The sequence below is a fragment of the Apteryx rowi genome, unplaced genomic scaffold (assembly GCF_003343035.1).
Source record: "Apteryx rowi isolate R43461 unplaced genomic scaffold, aptRow1 scaffold_26, whole genome shotgun sequence".
Lineage (NCBI taxonomy): Eukaryota > Metazoa > Chordata > Aves > Apterygiformes > Apterygidae > Apteryx > Apteryx rowi.
The window spans coordinates 3,870,936-3,891,886 of NW_020448974.1; the positions used below are offsets into that span (position 1 = coordinate 3,870,936).

The window sequence follows — 20,951 nt, forward strand, 5'->3', positions numbered from 1 at the left end:
GGCCGCGGCAGGCAGCGCGCGGGAGCCAACGGCCGCTGACGGGACCCCGCGGGCGGGAAGCCGCTGACGGGAGCGGGCAGCGGCTCTCCCCTCCCCCAGCCCGCGACCGTTGGCCCTGGGCGCCGCCGCCAACGGCCGCTGACGGGACCCTTCTGAGGGGGCCCCGCGGGCGGGAAGCCGCTGACGGGACCGCTCGGCGGTTCCCCGTCGCCGCTCCTACCTGCCCCTCCAGCTGCAGCGGTCGGCTTCACCGGCCGCCGCGGAGCCGCCGCCCCCGCGAGCTCCCCCGCGGGCCGCGAGAAAGGGAGAAGGGGGAATGGCCTGGTGGCCACAGCTTGCCATCCCCACGGCTCCATTTCTGCTTTTTTTTCCTCATCCTGCCGCTCGGTACGGCTTAACAAGGGACAGTCAGGCCCCCCTTGTGTCTTTAAAATATTCTGAGGTGATGAATAAGAGTTTCTCAGCGCAACTTAGGAACAGACAAAAATCATGCTGACAAGACGTGCACACAGAACGACTGATGGAAACTCAACAGCTTCAACTTTTGCTTTCCGTGCACAAGAAAGCACGAAGCGTGCGACTGTCGTGCTGACTGCTGGGCTGCGCCTGCCCCAGTTAATTTCCATACRCGTTGCCCCTTCCATGCTTCCCACGGGTGACACGGGGAGCTGCCGCCTTGCGGTGCRAGGGATTTCGCGGCGGGGCTGCCACCACGGGCCGCACATGCTGGGGCCCAGGTTTTGTCCACCCACGACGCTGGGGCTGCTGTTACCTTGCGGCCAGCAGAGCCTTCCCGCGTTGCGCACGGCTGCGCCGGGAAGGAGACGCAGAGCTCACGCCTCTGCGTTTCTGCTGCGGGGGCTGCTTCGCTGTTACAGAAATAAGTGTAATTACTAAGGGCGATTTCCTGAAAGCAGCAGGCTTGCAACCACGATTCCCCTTGCAAGTGTTTGAACCGAGACTCCYTGAGACCTACGGGACCCCTACACAAGCACCGTGAGTCTTCATTCACCCAACATTTCACATTTTAACTTTTATTATTAAGAGACAGAAGTTTCAGCTTGACTTCCGCTGTTCCAAGATCCCACCTTCTCCCCACACATACCTTAGGTGGGACCTGTTGCACYGCTTTGGGCTAAAATCTGGCACAACTTGGTGTTGTACATGCAGTTCACTCCAACAGCTCTAAAAAMGTTTAAAAAAATGCATTAATGCTAGACCATCTATTAGCATCCCGTGTCAGTGATCTTCAAAGCTCTGTGAAACTATCATCTTGCCCAGCTAAGAAAAAAACTTGCTGCATATATATGACCTGACCCTATCCTGAATAGAAAACAACATGCAAACAGCCTTTAAAAGGGTTGATTGCGGCATAATACAGGAGCTAAGATGCTGGAGTCGCTTTTCTCTTTTGTGCAAATTAGGCAGGGGAACAGAGGAGAGGACTTAGGGAGGGAGCCGACACTATGATAAAGTAGCCCCACAGGAGGATTTATTCACTTCCAAAGGTCCAAACTAGCCCCTCTGCTGCCATCAGGAGAAAGCACTGAGCCACCCGATCTCTGAACTTCTTCCCACAGCAGCTTTCCCTTTCTGTGGAAAACACTGTATGTGCTTTGCTGACTTGCCCTCAAAATCCCCCCCCCCACCCTCCAGTTTATATTAACACTAGATAGCATCAAAAATTCCCTGGTTAAAATTCATATTCAGAGATTGCTCTTTAAAGACAAGAAGTCTGTAGACCTATTCTCTCCTTAGGCTAAATTCTAAAAAAAGTGTGCATCACTGTTCCTTCTCACCACTGTTGTCAGTGATTTAGGATATTAAAGCAGTTAAACAATCCAGGCAGTTCATCTTGATTTTTAAACCTGGAGTTTAATCATTCTAAATACATCTATTAAAAAGCCATATAAACTCAGCTTTTCCCCAGGTCCATGTAATAGTTTCTTAAAAATCATGCCCCTGCAATTTATTTTATTTTTTAAGGGAAGCATGAGCCAAGCTGGTATAAAAGGTGTTATGACAATCTGGGGAGAGGTGCCAGAAGCAAGCATGCTACGTAAGCAGCTGCTGTTTCAGCTTTTTGCAGCCTAGAGCATTCCCTCAGGCAGAAGGGATTTTAATATTTATAGCTGTTTATGTGCTGAATGTTTCAGTTAATAAACTGTAATGAGGCAGCTTGCTGAGCATGCATGAAGGGAAAGGGAGCACAGAACACAGTGAAGTAAGAGCTCTTAAGTTTACAAGATGCACAGGTTAAAGTTCCCTGCACTTTTAAAATGCAAGCACCCAAGTGAAGATAGGGTTGGCTCTCATCACTGAAGCTTATTATAGCTGGGGAAAGAGTAAAATTAGTAACATCTTTCAGAAACTGTAAATGACATAAAGAGGAAGGTAGATCACTTACAAGATTATCTTGTAAAAAGYTGGAAGAAGGATCAACCAAAAGTGGACAAGTAGCTGCTGAGACATCYATGTATGCTACCAAACAGTACCAGCTTTATGTGTGAATGGCATTACTACGTTGTCTAGAACTATTTCCAGGTACCTGAGGCTTGAGACACGTGCCCTTTGCAGAAGGCTTTCAGGCAGAAGCATGGTTGCAGTGTTCAACAAAACAACTCTGTTCTCTAAGTAACCAAACGTGTCATACTGCAGCCCTGTAAAAGCCAGGCACTTATCTTCATCACAAGTTTATTACAGATATGAAGACTCCTATTTGCTTTTTACATCGTGAGGAACAGGAAAAATTACATGAGTTTAAATACTTTAATCCACACGGTTCAGTTTACAGAGAAATACAGTACAAATAACAAGACAACAAAAAAGATGCATTAAGAAATTCAGAAAGAGTCAGTGCTGTGAAAAACTTATATTTACAAACTTCTAAGAATATGGAGAAGATGTTTCTCAAAAGAGCTTTCTGCATGCCTAAGTCATAAGAAACAGGCCACGATACAACTGACTGAAGTTGTATACTCAGTTATACCTGTGTAAATGTGGAGTAAAGCCACAGAACCTGACGGAGTTCTGCAACTTCACTGAAGTTACGGCTTCTGATCAACGGAACCTGGCTCAAGTTCTTAAATGGTGCACATCACCCACATGGAATGATCGAGTAAACTTGTCACTGTTACAGGGGCCTGGGGTGATATCGTTTGCTTCAGTAGTGTTGCATCAAGCCAATGAGGGCGCAAACAATGCGTAAAGTTTTATGAGAAGTTCCAGAATCACTTTTGCTGTGTCCACACAGCAAATATACAGGAAAACATACTTTCCAGCTTTTACGGGTAGAAATTTTACATGAATACCACCTCCTCCTCTCATTTCAGCTTACCTTCTTTTAAACACCAAAGGAAAAAAAAAACATTGGGATTTGYAAGCATCACTCGATGCCAAGAAAAGTGCAAAAAACTTTTACCTTTAAAAATTTACACTGGAGATTCAACATTATGCTGACTGGTTAATTTGTTTGCAAATAATATACTTTACAGGTGTGAGCATTCAATTTTGCTCTGAGTTTTTGTCTTCTGAAAAGATAAGTTGGGATGGTACAAATGGCTTTATTGATCTTTGGACACTAACACGTTTATCTTAAAATGCAACACAAGGAAGCTACTGTTTTGTCAAGTACACTTGATCATTTTTGCACTAGCGTTCTATGGGGAAAAAGGAAAAAACACTGAATCCCAAATGTCATCTTTGTTGGTTGACAAGAACTAAGATGTTGTTGCAAATCCTACTTTTTGAACAGCTGTTTGCATTTTTAAGTTCCTTTTTTCTTATTTAGTACAACTTTAGAATATTCATAAACACATTCAATACAAATTGCAAAAATCACAGCATCACAGTATTTCCAAACTAATGAGTTTTTTTTTTTTTAAACTTAACATGCTGGTATTTTCTTGTAAGTAGTTATGACTAATTTAAGGTTACAGCTCTTAAGAGTCACATTCTTACAGTACTCTGATCACTAATTACTGAATAGTAATAACTATACATATTGAAGTTACAAGCTACAAAAATAAAAATCCATTCTGTTTAACTATAAAAGTCTTATAAAGAGAAAATGGTTGGAGGTACTCTAAGGATTACAATAGTTGGTAGCAGACAAAATGGCTTTTGAGGGATGTAAACTTTGAAGATACAAAATGGAATAAACTCAACAATATTAGCTTCCACTTCCTCTTAAAAGGAAAACAATGATTTTTATGCTGAAATCTACAAACAAGTTGCAAATTCAACAAAATGCAACAAAATGAATTACATACAGCAATAAAAGTATAAGCACAGTAAACAGGGCAGTACTGATGAGAAACAAAGTAAAATTTTGAATATATTCAGACTTTGAAATAGTAAGGGCCAGATGCTCAGCTACTGTAAGTCAGCACAAAATCACTCTGTTTACTTGAGGCGTATGGCTTTACTCCAGCTAGAAGCCTCTCCCTGAGAGCCCCAAAATCTGAACTGGGTATTTAGCACTCTTACTGAGGTAAAGAAATTTGGATCACATCATGCTTTTGGAAATGTGGCCTGAATGAATTTAAATACACATGTAAATTCTCTCAATATACCTAATTGTTAAATGAAGAAGTGGTGCTCTGTTATGTTATTCCTGTGTTCAGGAAGCAGCTATAATTTCTCAGAACAAAAGTCAGCATTTTAAAATCAGGGTTCACATTCAACAGGATCAGTGATGTTACTAGTACTTTTAAATCTAAAGATATCCTAGCTTACTACTAACTGAAGGGTCCATTTTTTTTTCTTTTTTAAAAAGGGAGAAAACTGCTAATACTAAGTCTCAAAACACCCTTTTTGTTCTGTATTTCATCTAGAACACATGCAAAGAGTGCTAAGTATCCTACTCTTAACCATGAATTAACTAACTAGGCTACAGTGGTGCTCTTCAAAAAGTGGTTTGTTCCCAAGTAAAAAAAAACAACCCAAAACAAGAAACAAAAAACCACCACCACCAAAGAAAGCAGTATGTATTATAACATTGATACTGTTATGCTGGTACAGTGCTTTGAGTTTTTTTTTTTTTTTTTAATTATAGAGTTAGATATAATAACATACACTAAAAAACAAAAGCTGTGAGCTTCAGCGCATGCAATGCAGAACCAAAAGGAACTGGCCAAACTGATACCAGAAACTTTAACTATTAGTTCAGAGAACCTGCAGAGAATGGGGAGATTCCTCGCCAACAGTGAAGAGTAAACATCACAATTTCAAAACAGGCAAGAGGGACTGGGAACATAACATCTTAGAAGCCCATTCTAATATCTTGCCAGGTGTTGAGTAAATTGGTGATTAAGGTGATTAAAAAACCCAAACAGGTGGGCTGCTGGGCTAAGAATAAGCTGCATTAAAACCATTCTGATTTTCTCTGCTGACAAGCTAACTGGTATAAAGTATCACTATTCTGACTTTAGTAGGGCTTTTGACACTGTCCCATCTGACACCTTTAGAGGCAAATAAGCCAGCATAAAATGCATAATTAAATGATTGAGGAGAAAAAAAAGTGCTTACTGAGCAGTTTGAAACACTCCCAAGACAAAATGTACAGGTGTACATAAATTCTTAATCCTAATCAGCTGAAAGTTATACTGAATAAGTTTAACTTACTCTTACTATAGCATTGCCTCAGGAAGATGAATTAGTCTCTAAGCTGTGTTCAAACACTGTAGCATTTTCTTACATAACCAGGAGAAACTCAGGTCTGTTTTCCAAGAGCAAGTACTTAATACTTCTGACTAAAGTAAATCATATTTTCAAGTTACTCAGTGCCTAAGAAAAGCAAGATCTGAAAAAACTACAAGGAACAACAGTGAAATTAACCATTTAAAGAAAACTGTCAAATGCATAAATTAARCTAGACTGCCTTTACATTATGAACATTAAATGCAATTCATAACAGTAGCTGAGAAGCGTCCAAACTTGAGCATAGTTTTCAGCTAAGTACACATTTGAAACAGAAGTCTCAGCACTCTACAAGAAAGAAAACAGAATGATGTTCTCTAATAACTTCAATAATTCTAAAGTACTTTTAAAAGTATGCTCTAAATACGCCATAAGCTGCTTTAAACATCAAGAACTATAAAAATACTTTGAAAAGTATGAAATTGGATGCCATTCACCTGCGTTGTTTTCTATTTAAAGATGAAAAATCTAAGTTTTTATAGAGTCCAAACATGAAGGAAAAATCCCAAATGCAGTGCATCTAAAGCAGCTTCTTTTAACCCTGCTATGAATTGCTCAAGGTGAAAAAACAAAAACAAAGCCTATGACAAAAGGTTCTATGCATACGAAGACACGCATCCCCCTCTCAACGTGCATGTGTAAACCAGCCAGGTTGGGGCAAGGCCAGAAGCTCACTCGCAGAAAGCCTTTCCACACAAGTTTAAGTTTTCTGAAGTGCATTTCACAGGACTTCAAACCCACAATAAAGGAAGTTATCAGAATCCGATCAACCTTCAGTTAAACTAGTGTATGCTGCAATAAGACTGCAAAATAAACTTTGTGAATTCACTTTTGAATGCTTAACAATTTTTACAGTAATATTCACCCTATACATTTTACACAAAGTTACACCACATGAAGACTGCGAGAAGCTAAAACGATTCATTATTTGTCTTTCTGAAACACCCCTTTCACCATTTAATCACTAAGAGGGCAAGGGAGAATCCTTCAGGGCAGGATAAGAAGTTCAGCCCAGCAGTACCTTCCTCTGGATGGAGAGGGCAGTGCAGTATTTTTAGGTTTCCAATCTCAGTTTTCAGGTAAGACTATATAGTAGCTATTTGAACCAGTGCTTTATGCCTTTTACCAATATTAAAAAAGCATGTAGCAGTTTCACATCCACGACACACACAACAACAAGCAGCTACAGCTATTTTTACAAACTAGAAAAGTGCTTTACCACTTCATTCACATTAGCGTTAGAATCTGGGAGCCCACTGCTGACATTTACTCCCTGCAGGTGGACTAAAACCGAACCATTCCACGAGAGTAATTCAAAACGGGCTAACTCATTTTGCAACACACTGGAAAGGAGGGCACATTTAAATCAAAGGATGCAGTGCTGGAAACAGCAAGGCTTCCCAAATTCTAGCGCTAACGTTTATGTCTAAAAGAAAAAAAAAAGTTTGTCATACATACGACAGCTACATATAGTTACAGTAGAAGGATGACCAACCTCATGTCTGATTGGGAACTGGACACTAACTTTGTAGAATATTCTCCATACCATAAATACAATTTTACTATAGACTCTTCATGCCTAAAATGGCTAAGTTCGCTACTTATCATTTGCTGCAATCACCAAGAGTCATTTTATGAAACACAGCCTTCTTCCTACCACACACAAAAAGGGGATGGCCTGTCCGACACGAGTAAGGCCTTTTACAGGCAGGTCTCCCAAAGAGCCAAGAGCCCAACTAGATGCTCCTTTCACTTCTCTTATGCTTCTGCAGAACTAACGATGGATTTAGGGCTCCCAAAGACTATTTCGCAAGTTTAGGACAGGATTCCTAGGAAGCTGCAGTAAGTGGGAGGATCTAGCCTGCATAAATACAGCACCTGGGTGTTACCCCACCTAGGCAAAGCAGAAGTGGAGAAGCTGTCTCACCTCCTGTAGAAAAGGGAGGCTTTCCAAAACCTCACATCAATTATTATTATTATTATTATTTTCCCTTAGATGCTGGGAGTGCAAAAACTGAAGTTCTGGAACTGTTTTATATCCCAAGAACCATTAACTGTTTGAATAATTCTCTGATCAAATTTCAGCAGCTCTTCAAACTCTTATGAATAATTTAGACCAAGGAGCCAGTAATGTCATTTCTCTTGAGAAAATACTGCTTTTCATAGCACATACCCTGCTTTTCCAGAGACTTGTAATTTGTTTGTAAACAATAGTTTATGAGAACCACAGCATAGAACTTAAATATTTTTTTAGGATGCTGATGTTTGTAAGTTATTCACATAAAAATAAATTAATAACTTCTAACTAGTAAGATTTTTAAAGTTAATACAAATTCTATCTTCATAACTAAAAAAAAAAAATTAGGATAATGGGTTTATCTAACATTGCATGTTTTGGGGTATTTTAAATACTTTTATATATATTTAACTATTCATGTTCTCCATATTTACATATTATAAAATAAAGTTAGGTRTATATCGCTAATGAACATGGAATTTACAAATGGCTTCTGCTTTACAATTCGTTACACTCTAATCACATTTTCAGACATCTATAAATTCACTGATAATCAGTAGTATTTAAGATCTAGCACATACACTTTCTACAACAAATAACCTTGAGTTAAAAATGCTCTCCAAAGAGGATTACAATGGAAGGTTTTAAAAATATTGACTTTGTCAAGGCTTCAATAAGTTATTTTAAAATATAAATAGTTCGTTCACTGTTAATGAAAACTTTGTTTTATAGATTGTTGTAAAACAGTTTCATTTTACAAAACCTGGAAACACACCCTACTTTACCCAATGGTATCGCTTTCAGTTAGCATAAAGAAAAAAAAAAAGAGAAAAATAGGGAGTTTTGAAAAAAGAAGCAATATTCAATGTTCAGATCAAGGCCCCTCAAATTCTCTTACTGTCCTTAGCTTATACAGTATACATCCAGCATAAATCCACTTCCTACTTACAGATCACCTTCAATAAGTCAGCTGGGCTTAAATGAATTACTTAGCAACAAAATTTAAACTTGTAGCTCTCAGCTGCTGCAGGCTTAAAACACCTATAAGAAATAAGAAAAAAAAGGAAGCAGATCTTTTCTTCTGTTAATCATGAAGATGTTTTCACCTGAGAAGCTTTTAACCTGAGAAGCTTCAGATATGTCAAATTGACAGTTTGTGTGTACTGTTTACGTGTTCTTAATGTTTATTATCAATATAGGCCATCAACTTTTTTTGTGGCCATAGATTTATATAGGAAATGCAGACGTAGGTCCAACAAGGTAACTTCCACCCCTTAAGAGCCAATCAGAAAACAAGTGTTTGTGTCCCCGTCCCCCCCCAGATTCAAGTTATACACATGAAGGCTAGAACCTGCTAACCTCTGCAAGCTTAGCTCTCAACCCCTACACTTACAACTGATGTGGTTAACAGACTAACTTGCTATATCATTTTCAGCTAATTATCAAGCAAGATCTTTAACAGCCTTTTAAAAACATTACTGATCTTCATAATTTCTTTAAAGTCCTACTATACACAACTAAAAAGATAGCCCCCTTGTCCATGGTCTCCTCCAACAAGCCTACTCAAGAACTAAGACATGCTGCTTATTTATAAAAGCCTAGAATTAACCCCTCACTTAACTGCAACAGTTAGCCATAAGACCGTTCAGTGCAAGTCACGGTAGAAGTATTTTGATGCTGTATCTTGGGTACCGATGACCTAAGGAGTACTCTACATCTTACACAGCCATTGAAAGAGGCATTCTCCAAAAACATCTTCCTTGCTTACCTCCTTCACAGAAGGCCCCCAAATCCTCCACTCTTCCAGTCAAGACTACTAGATACATATGGCACAAGCAGGTGCTCAGAAAAGCATGTCCCCACTCCCCAGAAAAGATGGCAGCCAGGAGCAGGCTGCTGTCAGAAAAATCAGCCCACATCCTATTTGGTCTGCTTTTCTGTTCTGGAGCTGTTCCTGGGAAAAAGGGCAGGTGGAAGCAGGCTGAACTCCCACGTGCTCCCCTTTCTGGGAGCATTAAGCCTTTTGCGCACTATACCGTGCGTGCACCGACATCTGCTAGCACAGCAAGGAAAGGCTGCAGCATCTGTCCCTCTCCTGCCATCGGAGTAATTAACTCCTCCAGCTGGAAGGGCTGGGCACCACCAATCAAAAAGGCAAAGTAGTTGCAGTAATTCAGCTGTGAAAGTTTTCATGAATGTTGAAGCATGGCTTTTTCCTCAACCCTAGTTTGTTCACAAGCATGAACATTACAGCATAAGCCTTCATCTGGATTAAATGTTCTCAGTGTTTTTAACAAACTTTAGTTTATCACTGTATTATGTTAAGTTCTGCAAAACCTATACATCTTCATCTGTCTGCTCTCTCACGTGCTCTTGCTCAGACACACTGGAAGCRTCGTCATCAGTTTGTTCACCAGAGTGATACAACATCAGTGCATGTGTCTTATGAGTTATGGTAACAGTGCAGGGCCCCTGAGCCCACGGTTCACCATCCACCTGCATTGGCATCTTTGAACTCTTCAAGATCAGCTAGTATTAAATAGAAGAACACACAGAAGTCATAGCAATTCAAAGCAGCTCTGAAGATATCTTTTACATCTACAATGTACTGATGCTGCAAGGTTTCAGCCTTGCCAGGAAGAATCTTAGTATATAATTAGTTGGACTCATTGGCCACCAACCACAGCAACAGAGGCTTATAAATTATGACATAATTAACTTTTACCAAGCAAGAGAAACATCCAGCTCAACTGCAAATTGCAACTTTAGAAGAAAGACTTGACCAGACAGTTGAGCCCTTGAAATCGTATACTGTGTACTGAAAAAAACATAGGGAAACAATTTTATAAATACCACTTACCCTCACTGTATGTGCCTGTCCTAGACGAACAGGATTTGCTAGTTTCACCTGTATCTGGGCACAGTGGAAAGAACCATRAACTCCAACAACTTCCAGCAGTCCATCATCATGTCTACGAATCAAAAGACACTTTTCTTAGTGATGTTCATCAGCTCCTAAATACCAATCCAAATATTATAGTCCTTTACCACTACTATGATAGTGAAGATGAATGTTGTTCTACAAGCATGCTTAAATTATCTATTTCTGCTGAATAACAAATCACACAAGAATGGCTGTCTACTTAGCCCAGTATCTCACCCCCCCCAAATGTTGTTAATAGATAATGTCAAGGGAAGCCATACAAAAAACAGGGCAAGCGTGGAGCAACACTCCAGCTGGTACACCCTCCTAGCTTCTGGCAGCTATGATGGATGGACTTTCCAAGTCATATTGTGCATTTACATTATTTAAGGCCCTCAGCGAATTTCTCTTCCATAACCTGTACAACCGCTTTTCTGCCTTTTTAACCAGTTCATCTACAGGTAAGATTTCTCTCATCTACTTGATTTCTTTTAGATTTTGGTAAAGGACCTTGTCCAAACCTTTTTAGAAATCCAGGCTCATCATAAGCAATGTGCACTATGAAATAAACATAAGTAATATAATCACAAGCAAAAGCACTGTGAAATATATATTTATATATGACTTCTGAAGAAGGAAATCACACAAGGGAAGAACCAATGCGTCCACCAATTCTCCTCTTTAGTATAGCTCCAACCAACTTGGCATGGAAGTCAATTTCTGTCTTGCCTTGTTGTTTTTTATATTTATATATATGATATTTTTATATTTTAACTTCAAGACATGTTCTTTTCTATTCTAAAATGGACATATTTTATACTTTTTGAAGGCCTTGAGTCTCTAACATGAAGAAAATAAAAATTCAAGATAGCCTACTCATGAGGAGTCTTCCAGTTTTCACATGGAACTGGTCACATAAACAAAGCCTGCTGGAGGGGATTCCTTACGCTACAAGAACTCCTCGGGGGGGGGGGGGGGGGGGAAGCCGATGCACTGTATACCTTGCCAAGGGATAAGGTTCATCACCCATTCCTTCCCAGAGTCTACAGCCACCTCCCCAGTATCCAATATTCAGAACAATGATGCCTTCCAAGTTGGGCAATTCGATTCTCTCACCATCCAACTCTAGCTTTAAAAGACACACAACACAAGTTAGTTACTGCGGATCAAATTCAGTACTTCAGCATATGCTAGCTGTTATCTTTATGCATTTATTAGGGCTCCACTAAAGTTAATGAGAAATAAAAAACACCTCTGAGCAAAACTGGTGACATACAATAGAATGTTTTCTTTACATAATTAAAAAAAAAAACTTCTGACTTCACAACATGATACTTGAAGCTGTGATCATCAATTTCTGTTAACGGAGAACAATAAAAAGGAACTCTGGTTTACAAGTCTCTGGTACTAATTCAATTTTATGAACTCAGAGACCTGAGTCAAAGCCACAAAAGAATTTAGGAATCATCAGTAAGTTCAGAGGCATGAATTCCATGCAGTAAGTTGCAAACAGCCAGCATCAAAAATCCCCCAGCAGGTCCAGAGCCATCCTACACATAGGCATTATATTGTAGACGTGAACTGCAAAGCTCTTCCCATTTCCTTTCATTGAGAAAGTTTTTGCATTCCTTTGATTGTCCAAAGAATAAATGGACAAGTTAAAAAACCTACCTCAACTTTTTTGTTAAGATCTTTACATTCTTGTACTAAGCAGTCTTTGGTTCCATAGAAAAAATAAACAGCCTATAAAAAAAGAACAGAAAATACTATTAGAAAAAGATATAGTACATAAGACTATTTAAAATACTCATGTAGAGTTATGGTTCTGTGAGCCTTATTTAAAATTCATACATAACATAAAATATTTGCATATCCTTCAAGTAAGTTCTCTTAATGAGCTAAGCTACAACTCCCATAAGAACCTTGTTCTCCCTTTTAAAAGGAAATGGGCGATGTCCCTAGCCCATTAAATTTCAAAGCAAACGAGAAGCTCTAAACAAAAATTAAACAAGTGACAGCATAAATATAAACAAGCTAGCAAACAGAGGCAAGACAAAACACTTGGAAACAGGCTGGAATCATGTTTAATCCATGAAATCCTCTCCCTAAGAAAAATGAGTTCAAACTTTTCTAAAATGGGATAAAAGGAGGTAGTGGAATAAAGCAATATATCCCAGTGTGATATCAGAGCACATATTCCACACTAAAATTTGGGGCTAACAACAGGGAAGGAAGGAAAAAAAAAAAAAAGCAGTGTAATGATGGGTCAACAGAGCAGCTGCGCAGAGAAAACAGATCACTACAGTTTATTAATATCTAAAGACATGTATTTTTTCAAACTAATGCACTCCTTGACAAAAAGGTCTGAAGGCTGAAAATCCAACACAGCAATTAAGATGCAACTCTAAGACTTATTTGGAAGACCTGCTAGCACACTATGCAGGAAAAAAAATCATGCAGAATATTTCAAGAAATAGCTTTAAGTCAAACACCAAACACACCTTATTAATAATTCTGCTGGAAAACAGAGAGGGAGTCTTCTCACGATGAGCATGGAAATTTAAAGCCATGAGAGCATCAGGTCCTATAGAAAAGTAGTTGTTCATTGTGAACACCTGTCAGACAGAAGTTTTAGTTAAGATCATATTAAATTTCATACTATCAGGATTTTAAAAGTTAGGGTTTTATCAGAAGCAGGTAAACAGAAGAGAAAGTACATCCACGTAGGTATTGCACAGAACCCACATTTATAACTTCCAACCATACCTTTGGTTTCCTTAAATTGTAGTATCCTTTGTTTGTTACCTGAACCTTCCATCTGAAAAAACAAAAGCCATTATTCAGACACATGACAGATACCGTTCTCATTTAGCATCAAACCTGTAGTTAAGAATCTCGTACCTATACTGAAGTCACAAGATTCAGATTTAGTTAGTTATGAAAGAGTTAAACACTGTAAAACAACTAAATGAAGAGTAATTTTGGACCTCAGTTATTCCACAGTTCTCTAGTCCAGCAGCTCTTGTGCTTCTTTATACATGCTGCTGTAACTGGATATCGATAGATCTACAGTAATATTTGGTTTACCGAATGTATCTTTACATTATTACTTACCTGTCTAGCTTGATTCCATCTGCTTCCATGACATTTCGTAAGATTTGTTCTACAGAGATTTCTCCAGCATAACCTGCACCCCAGCCCAGGGTATTAGACAGATCGTTGCCTGTTCCCAGAGGTAAGATTGCAACTTGTGGAATATAGCGTTCTTGCCCCTGAGACACAGAAACASTGGATATTAGCTCCTTTTTCAGTGTTCATTTTCTCCCTTTTATCCCCAAACGTTCAGGTTAGACAAATGCCATTAATCTTGGGTGCGTTAATCTTCTTGCATACTGCATAATGATGCAGCCAGCAGCAATACCATAGCAGATGGCACATCTAAGTACTTATGGTAGGGATAACGCAAAGGAAGGAAGTCTTAAACCACTGTGCAGAGAAAAGAACATGTGTGTTTCCAATGTGGAACCAAGGCGTTATTAATACTGAACAGAGCATCCCTCAAAACAATGATGCTTTGGAGCTGGAAGTGGAAGCCTGAACTTTTACTACTCCTGCTTGTCCCCCTGGGGAAGCGATATAAATGCTAGAGAAGACAGAAAGAACACACAAGGCCACAGGACACGGAAAGGTTCTTAAAAGATGGAGCGAGGTTAGGTCTAAAACAGAGACATGTAATACGGCAGTACGCGGCCATGAACAGAAATTCACAGACTCAAAGGAGGAAAACCAGCATCTAAACCTGAGAGATGCTGCATACCCACAAATCAACAGATGCAGCAGACGACAATCACCTCTGCAGACCACAAAGCAAGCGACACAGCCAGACTCTCAAAACAGCCACGTCAGTAAAGGTCTTTGCTTTCCCTTTAGCACAAAAGTGTACACTGTTATTTCCAACTACTATGGTCTGTGAAGTTCAGCCATGAAAAGTACTTGAAGAAAAAGTGATATTATGACTACTATTTTTCAACAAGAGATATTAGCCAGGCAACCTGGAGTTGAAAGTCAATACTTTTGTAATTCCAGTGCTGACAACCAGTTTTCAGAAGTTTAAAAGACTATAATTTGAATACTTGGAAGCAAACAAGAACCCAGATTGCATCAACTATATTGGCTCTGGGGGTCAATATATCAAGTGTCCAAGACCAAGAAACCAAGTATTCATATTTGTTAAACTTTATAGTTATACCTTGTTGCATTTCTACTTTATTAGTACATAAAAATTCTCAAAGAAGTTCAGTTATGTATTCAGTTGTAATGAGGCCTTCAGTACAACATTTCAGGTATTAACAAGAAAGCAGCAAGAAAAATTGCTACTAAAAATGCAGCAATTGGCCTGATTCATGGCTGAAACTGAAAAAAAATTAATGCTCTTGTAAGAAGACTCGCTTTCTTCCTTTAACCAGTAGGGAAAGAGAGCTCATTAGACAAGAGCCCCGCTAATTATTCTTGATTCTTAATTTTCTCAGGAGTCCTTACTAACATCCTGTAAATTGGGATATATTCTATTTCAAATCAACAGTAAATACATAGCATGTTTTTTCTCCTTCACGTGCTGTTAACAGGTGATGCTACAGACTAAGAATCTTTAAAGGAGAAAATAAATAGCAGAAGCAAATAATTACACTCATTCACATGCTGGCACTATAATCACTATAGTCAGCAAAAGTTAGAAGGTTATTATAGAAGACTGAATGCTTTGGGAGAAATAAGCAATCAGAGCAGAACAGACATTATTAGCAGTGTTATTCATTGCAAAATAAACCTCTCTCTAGAGGAAAAGGGAAAAACAATACATAAAAATGTTCTGAAGATTGTTCTTCTCTTGTTCTACAGAAAAGAGCAGCTTTAAATAAACATTCAAAATATAAAGCTTTTATATTTTTCCTGAACTACAGGGCTTCATAACAAAACAGTTTCGCCCCTCCCCACCAATATGAATATGCAATTCAGTGAATAATTTTCTATAGATTTATTCATTGACACGATAAATAAATGCAGGTAAGAGGTTAGGGCTTAGCACTTCAGCAGTCACAAAACTCACTTCACCACAAGAGATGTTTCAATTTAAACACAATACCTTTATCTTCATTTCATCAATTGCATCCAGGACCCAGCCCACCGTGCCATCCCCACCGCAGACGAGGACCCTGACAGCATTACAAGGCAGCAAGGTACAAAGCTGGAGTGCTTTAGCAGGTGCAATTTTGCTTAGATCAAAAACCTAGAACAAAGGAAAACGAGCAGGTTCAGAAAACACGTCTCAGGATTTGCCTCACGGACGAGTAGCTTCAAGCAGTTCATTCTGATGCAAAGCAGACATTTTCCATTTACGATATTACACCACTAAATGAGCAGTGTTGACTTTTATGAGGAGGATTCAGTCTCCCAAATTAACAAAATAACTCCAGCTGCTTCTGTATGGAAAAATGCGGAAGAACATCGAGGAGATAGGCGATGGAAGCTAGCCAGAGCAATCCGTGGGAAAAGGAGCATCAACAGGGCATGCTGACCCAGTCACGTGGCTGAGCCTGTGCCAGCGTGGCGCTACACCTGGGCTTCGAATCGAGATGAACAATGAGCTCCCTGTGCTTACTGCGCATGTGCATTGTACATAAAAACCTCCTGTAGTGCCCCCCCGGTGTTCCTCGCCGTGGACCAACGCTCAGCGGTGCCAGGGACTCTCCCGCTCCATTACTGCCTTGACCAGGAAATCGTTGGCGAAGCCCCGCTCAAATGCAGAGGTAATAAATGCTCAATATCGACCACAGTGTGCCTTGTGTTTGCGTATCTGTCCCTGCTGGGAGCCCAGGTGTTGCCCCTGCCGTACCCTTACAGCTTCATTAGGAATAAATGTCATTGATAAATGAAGCAGACCAAGTCCTAAGAAAAGTCTGTATCCAGTAACATTACAATGAATTTCGTAAAGATAAATGACCTCAGATAAAAATTATTGTTATTTTTTTTAAAAGCATTCAGGATATGGAGAGGTTTATTCTTCACAGACCTGTTGGGATGCATTTAAAACAAACACAAAGTGATTTCTATTAGTCTGCATTATAAAGCTGTGCTTGAACTGCAAAGGAAGAATATTAAGGTATAGTCAGGAAATCCAAGGAACAACTGTCTTACGTCAACATCCTGTGCCATCCCAGTGGAGTTTAAGAGGAAAGAAACAATACAAAGTTACAACTGTAAATACTGCCGTCTTCACAAGCAATGATTTAAACAAATAAAAGCTTCAAACTAAGAAGGTCTAAATATTTTATTTTTAAAAATTGTCCAGTATTTCAAGAGTAAGATTCTCATTAACACTTAGCGCACAGACTACTATAAATAGAAAGTTGCATCAATATTAGTAAAGCCATATCAAACTTGGGGGGGGGGGCAGGGGAAGGAAGCCTCTGCATTTCTAATTGCTACATATAAATCTATATCCCCCCCCAAAACAAACAAACAAACAAAAAACCCTGCATAAATCTGTTTCCTTTACTGATCTTCCAAAAGAGCCTACTGTCATTACGTAAGCAAAGTGAAGCTGATTCTGATTTCAGCTTTTATTTTACTATTGTGGCTTTCTACCATGATTACCTGAACAGGGTTCAGTAGAATTTTAAATTCTCCTAGTAAGGTTTCACCCATGTTGTTTCCACTACGAGTATTTGTCAGTATGATTATTGGAATCCAGTGTTTTCTGCAGTAAGGTACTATCTGCAAAAAGATAACAATTAAGTCACACAAATATTGCATGAGTGAAAATGTTTAAAGCAGAAACAATGAGGAAGCTACTGATTAGTTTGAAATAGTAAAAACAGAAACAAATACTTCTGACACACCAACTAAGAGGACAGTTTTACATTCATTACAATCAGTAGCATTCAAAGTTGAAGATTTCTGTTTCTACAGTACCTAGGAAAACAGATCCTATGATGTTACGAAGTAGTAGAAAAGCACAAAACATTAAATACCTGTTTAAATAGCTGCTATGTTTTTCATAGATTGTTTTGCTAGCTAGCTGTTTATGATGCATTTTCAACAGTAATTCTTGAAAAGCACCTTGACAGATGACTGTTTTAAGCCTAAATTGATTTAGGCTTAAAAATCCAAACTACAAATCATCTGAGAGGTTGATTTAGGATTTAAAAAACAACAACAACAACAACAAACTTATATTCTATTACTATTCTTGACTTTTTAAAAGTAAGTTTACAGTCCCTCTTTCAGAGGGCTCTATTTTGTCTACATTACCCAAACTAACAAACACTTCTGGAACACCTGGAAGAGCACTGCATTGCTACAAGGGTTCTGCAGGAAACACCTTGGCTCTGGATCAGTTAAGCCTTACACATGAATGGCTACACTGCCAGGTGATGCTATTACTTTGCCAGCTTATTATCTCTGCATCCAAGGGATACTCTGCCATCCACAGACCTTATTAACTCCACATGCAATTAAAATAATTTAAGAATTCCCTACCCATTCCACCCTGTACAAAACTATTCCATTATACCATCATCATATTAACTTTCTGCCACACTGGGGAGCTCACATTAAATCGTTTTCCTAAGGTTTTTATAGGCATCACTTTCCAGACAATAAGTCCTCCCAATCACAACATAATACTGTACTTCAGAAAGTACGGTTACCATTATATACRCTATGTTTCAGTTCAAATACCATGTTTTTAATTGACAGCTACAGCTCTTTAAAAATATGTATTTAAGCACTGGAATTTTATTCTTCAACAGACTTATTTTTAATCACCTATTTGGCCTTCTAGGACTTCTCTAGTAAAATACTATGTACATACATACACATCAGTGCATTCATTTGCATCCAGATGACATAGATTAAAACCCTGTGGCATGCTGTAGGGAGGGGACCATAAAACACAAAGTAAGAGAGGACTGTTCAACACTGGGAAGATGTACACAGAATACCTAAGGAAGTAAGGCACTCAAACCTCAGTGCTGTTTTGGAACAATGAAATCCAAATGTGTGTTCAGCTTCAACCAGGATGTTAATAATACGACAAACACCTTCAAATAAACACAGTAACTGTTTGATACATATAGAAACATTCAGCACAGTCACGAACCTGACTGTGTACTTAGTTATCAGCTTGAGAATGTACTTAGTTCCAGTTTTACTGTCTGTTTTTATTTTGATGTATTATAAAACCGAGAAGCAGTAGATAGTTACCTTTTCATAATCGGTTCTTTTGTCTTTACGCATCTGGTTGACAGCGGATAAGTAGTACGGTGGAATAATTAAGTCTCTGAATTCTCCAAATGTACACTCCTCATTCTTTAGAGAATTCTGCATGCATTCATCGTGTACAGTATTCTGACACCACACACATCTGGAAAAAAACAAAACAAGAAACAAAGACTTCAAACAACTGGCTCGCTATGTTGCTTATCTATTTTACAGGGACTAACTTTCTGAAAAGTACTTATGTTTACTTGCACCATTATGAGTAGTATTTTAAGCATATTACAAAGAAAACCACATTCATATAAACTTTCAGAGAATGCATGTGTTGGCTGCAGGTAATCATAAGGACACGATCAGGTTATTCAAGTCTAGGAACGTATTCAAATTCTATAAAGAACAATTCATAGAGTTTTAAATTAATTCTTTTCTCTTTAATACTAAGAAAGAGTTGCTATAAATGCCCTCTTGTATTGTATCAACACAAACACCATTACACTGAAAACCTGTATGAGAAACAGAACTCCTATCCATCCTTAAAGAGCACAGATAAGACACTATAGCTCAGTTTAATTAAGATGTTACCAATAACATTAATTGATTTTGTTAATAAATCTCCTTTTAAGATTGATTGCGCTGCTTTAAGTTTGAAAGCTAAAAGGTTGCACAGTACTATGCAAGGCTGATGGGATTTCGTTTTGCACAACTGCTCAGCTTTTTGACCTATTCTAAAAGCTGTCCTGGAAAAGGGACTAGAACAAGAGGAAATACTGTAACACCTACTGCCAGCTTCTGCAGAATGTTAATCCTCATTTTCCCCTCCAAAGCCTTGGTTTAAGCAGCTGTGAAAGCTATTTCTGGAGTCCTTCTGCTTAATCCAGCACAAAACGAGTAGCAATGATACTTGCCATGTAGTGCAGAGAGGGATTACACTACCTGTGACTTTCTTTTTTCCTCTTCTTCCTTCCCTGCCTTTATCCCCCAAATCCTCCCCTCTCCCCCTCTCACACACACACTCTTCCTCTCTCTAGGTTTAATTCCTGAAGGTTTTCTCATTCACACTTCTGGAATTCTGCCTTCTTACACAGCAATTTGACAGTATCACACAGAAGGCAAAGCAAAAGCAGGCTGAAATATACACTAGAAAGATGAGATCCTTTGAGAAAAGTTAAAGCCACAGTTACTCTGTATGCAGGATTTGGATCATTAGCACAATGTTCTAGCATAGTATCCCACGCCGCGTGTCATGCTCCCTGCTTTACAAGCAGTATTAGCGACGTTAGTGCAAGCCCATGTAACGGTTCCTTGACATTTTGGGGCTTTATACCGCTCTTACCACCAAGGGTAACAAGGGACTGTATTGCAGCAGCTTTAAGAACTTGCCATTAGTTGATTAATGGCCCTCAGAAGAATCGAGGCATCTTTTCACATGCATCTGTTTCCCAGACGTTGCGCAGCCGCCCGTTCCGCAGGGACGCCCGCACGCGTGGCAGCTCCGCGCTGCCAGCGGCCTCCCCGAAAGCGCCGGGAGCCCTGCGGAGCGAGCGCGCCGCGGAGCCCGCGCGGGCGCGCAGTACCTGTAGTCGCAGAGCTTGGGCTGGGTGCCGCACTGCTGCGTGCACACCCAGCAGTGGCTGCAGAGCGGCACGTTGCCGCGGATCCAGTGGTGCGGCATGGCGGCGGGCGCCCGGCCGCTCCGGGCCACGGTCTCCTTGCAGGGGAAGCGGCGCTCGGCGCGCTTGAGGCAGCCCTCGCCGGCGCGGCGCCCGCAGCAGCGGCAGAAGGCGCCGCGCAGCACGGGCTGGCCGCACACGCAGCAGTAGGAGGGCTGCCCGAAGAGGTCCGTGTAGCGCCAGTCGTGCTTGCTGCTGCGGAAGATGTCGCGGATGAGCAGCTGCCGCCGGGCGCGCTGCAGGCTGCACCACAGCGTGATCAGCACCGGCAGCAGCACCGAGCACAGCGTCCAGAGCGCCAGGCGCCACTCGGCGCCGCCCCCCGCGCCCTCCATCCCGCCGGCCCGGCCCGGCCCGCGGCGCT

The 20,951-nt window shown here is 40.1% G+C and overlaps 1 protein-coding gene across 2 annotated transcripts; it reads right to left on the bottom strand.

Moving 5' to 3' along the window:
• Positions 1–2,677: 2,677 nt before the first annotated feature.
• DGKE (diacylglycerol kinase epsilon) lies at positions 2,678–20,923 on the bottom strand. Of its 2 annotated transcripts, XR_003253813.1 has the most exons (12): positions 20,492–20,923; positions 18,903–19,062; positions 17,292–17,411; positions 15,781–15,924; positions 13,755–13,912; positions 13,407–13,458; positions 13,142–13,255; positions 12,312–12,383; positions 11,642–11,769; positions 10,578–10,689; positions 9,486–10,246; positions 2,678–8,758 (listed from the first exon to the last, which is right to left on the bottom strand). XR_003253813.1 is itself a non-coding variant. In XM_026067612.1 (11 exons), the coding sequence occupies exons 1-11, from the start codon at positions 20,920–20,922 to the stop codon at positions 10,055–10,057; spliced, it is 1,683 nt and encodes a 560-aa protein (XP_025923397.1). In that variant the 5' UTR covers position 20,923; the 3' UTR covers positions 2,678–10,054. The 2 variants fall into 2 exon arrangements, 1 of the variants encoding a protein (XP_025923397.1); XM_026067612.1 differs by having other exon boundaries at positions 2,678–10,246.
• Positions 20,924–20,951: the final 28 nt, after the last annotated feature.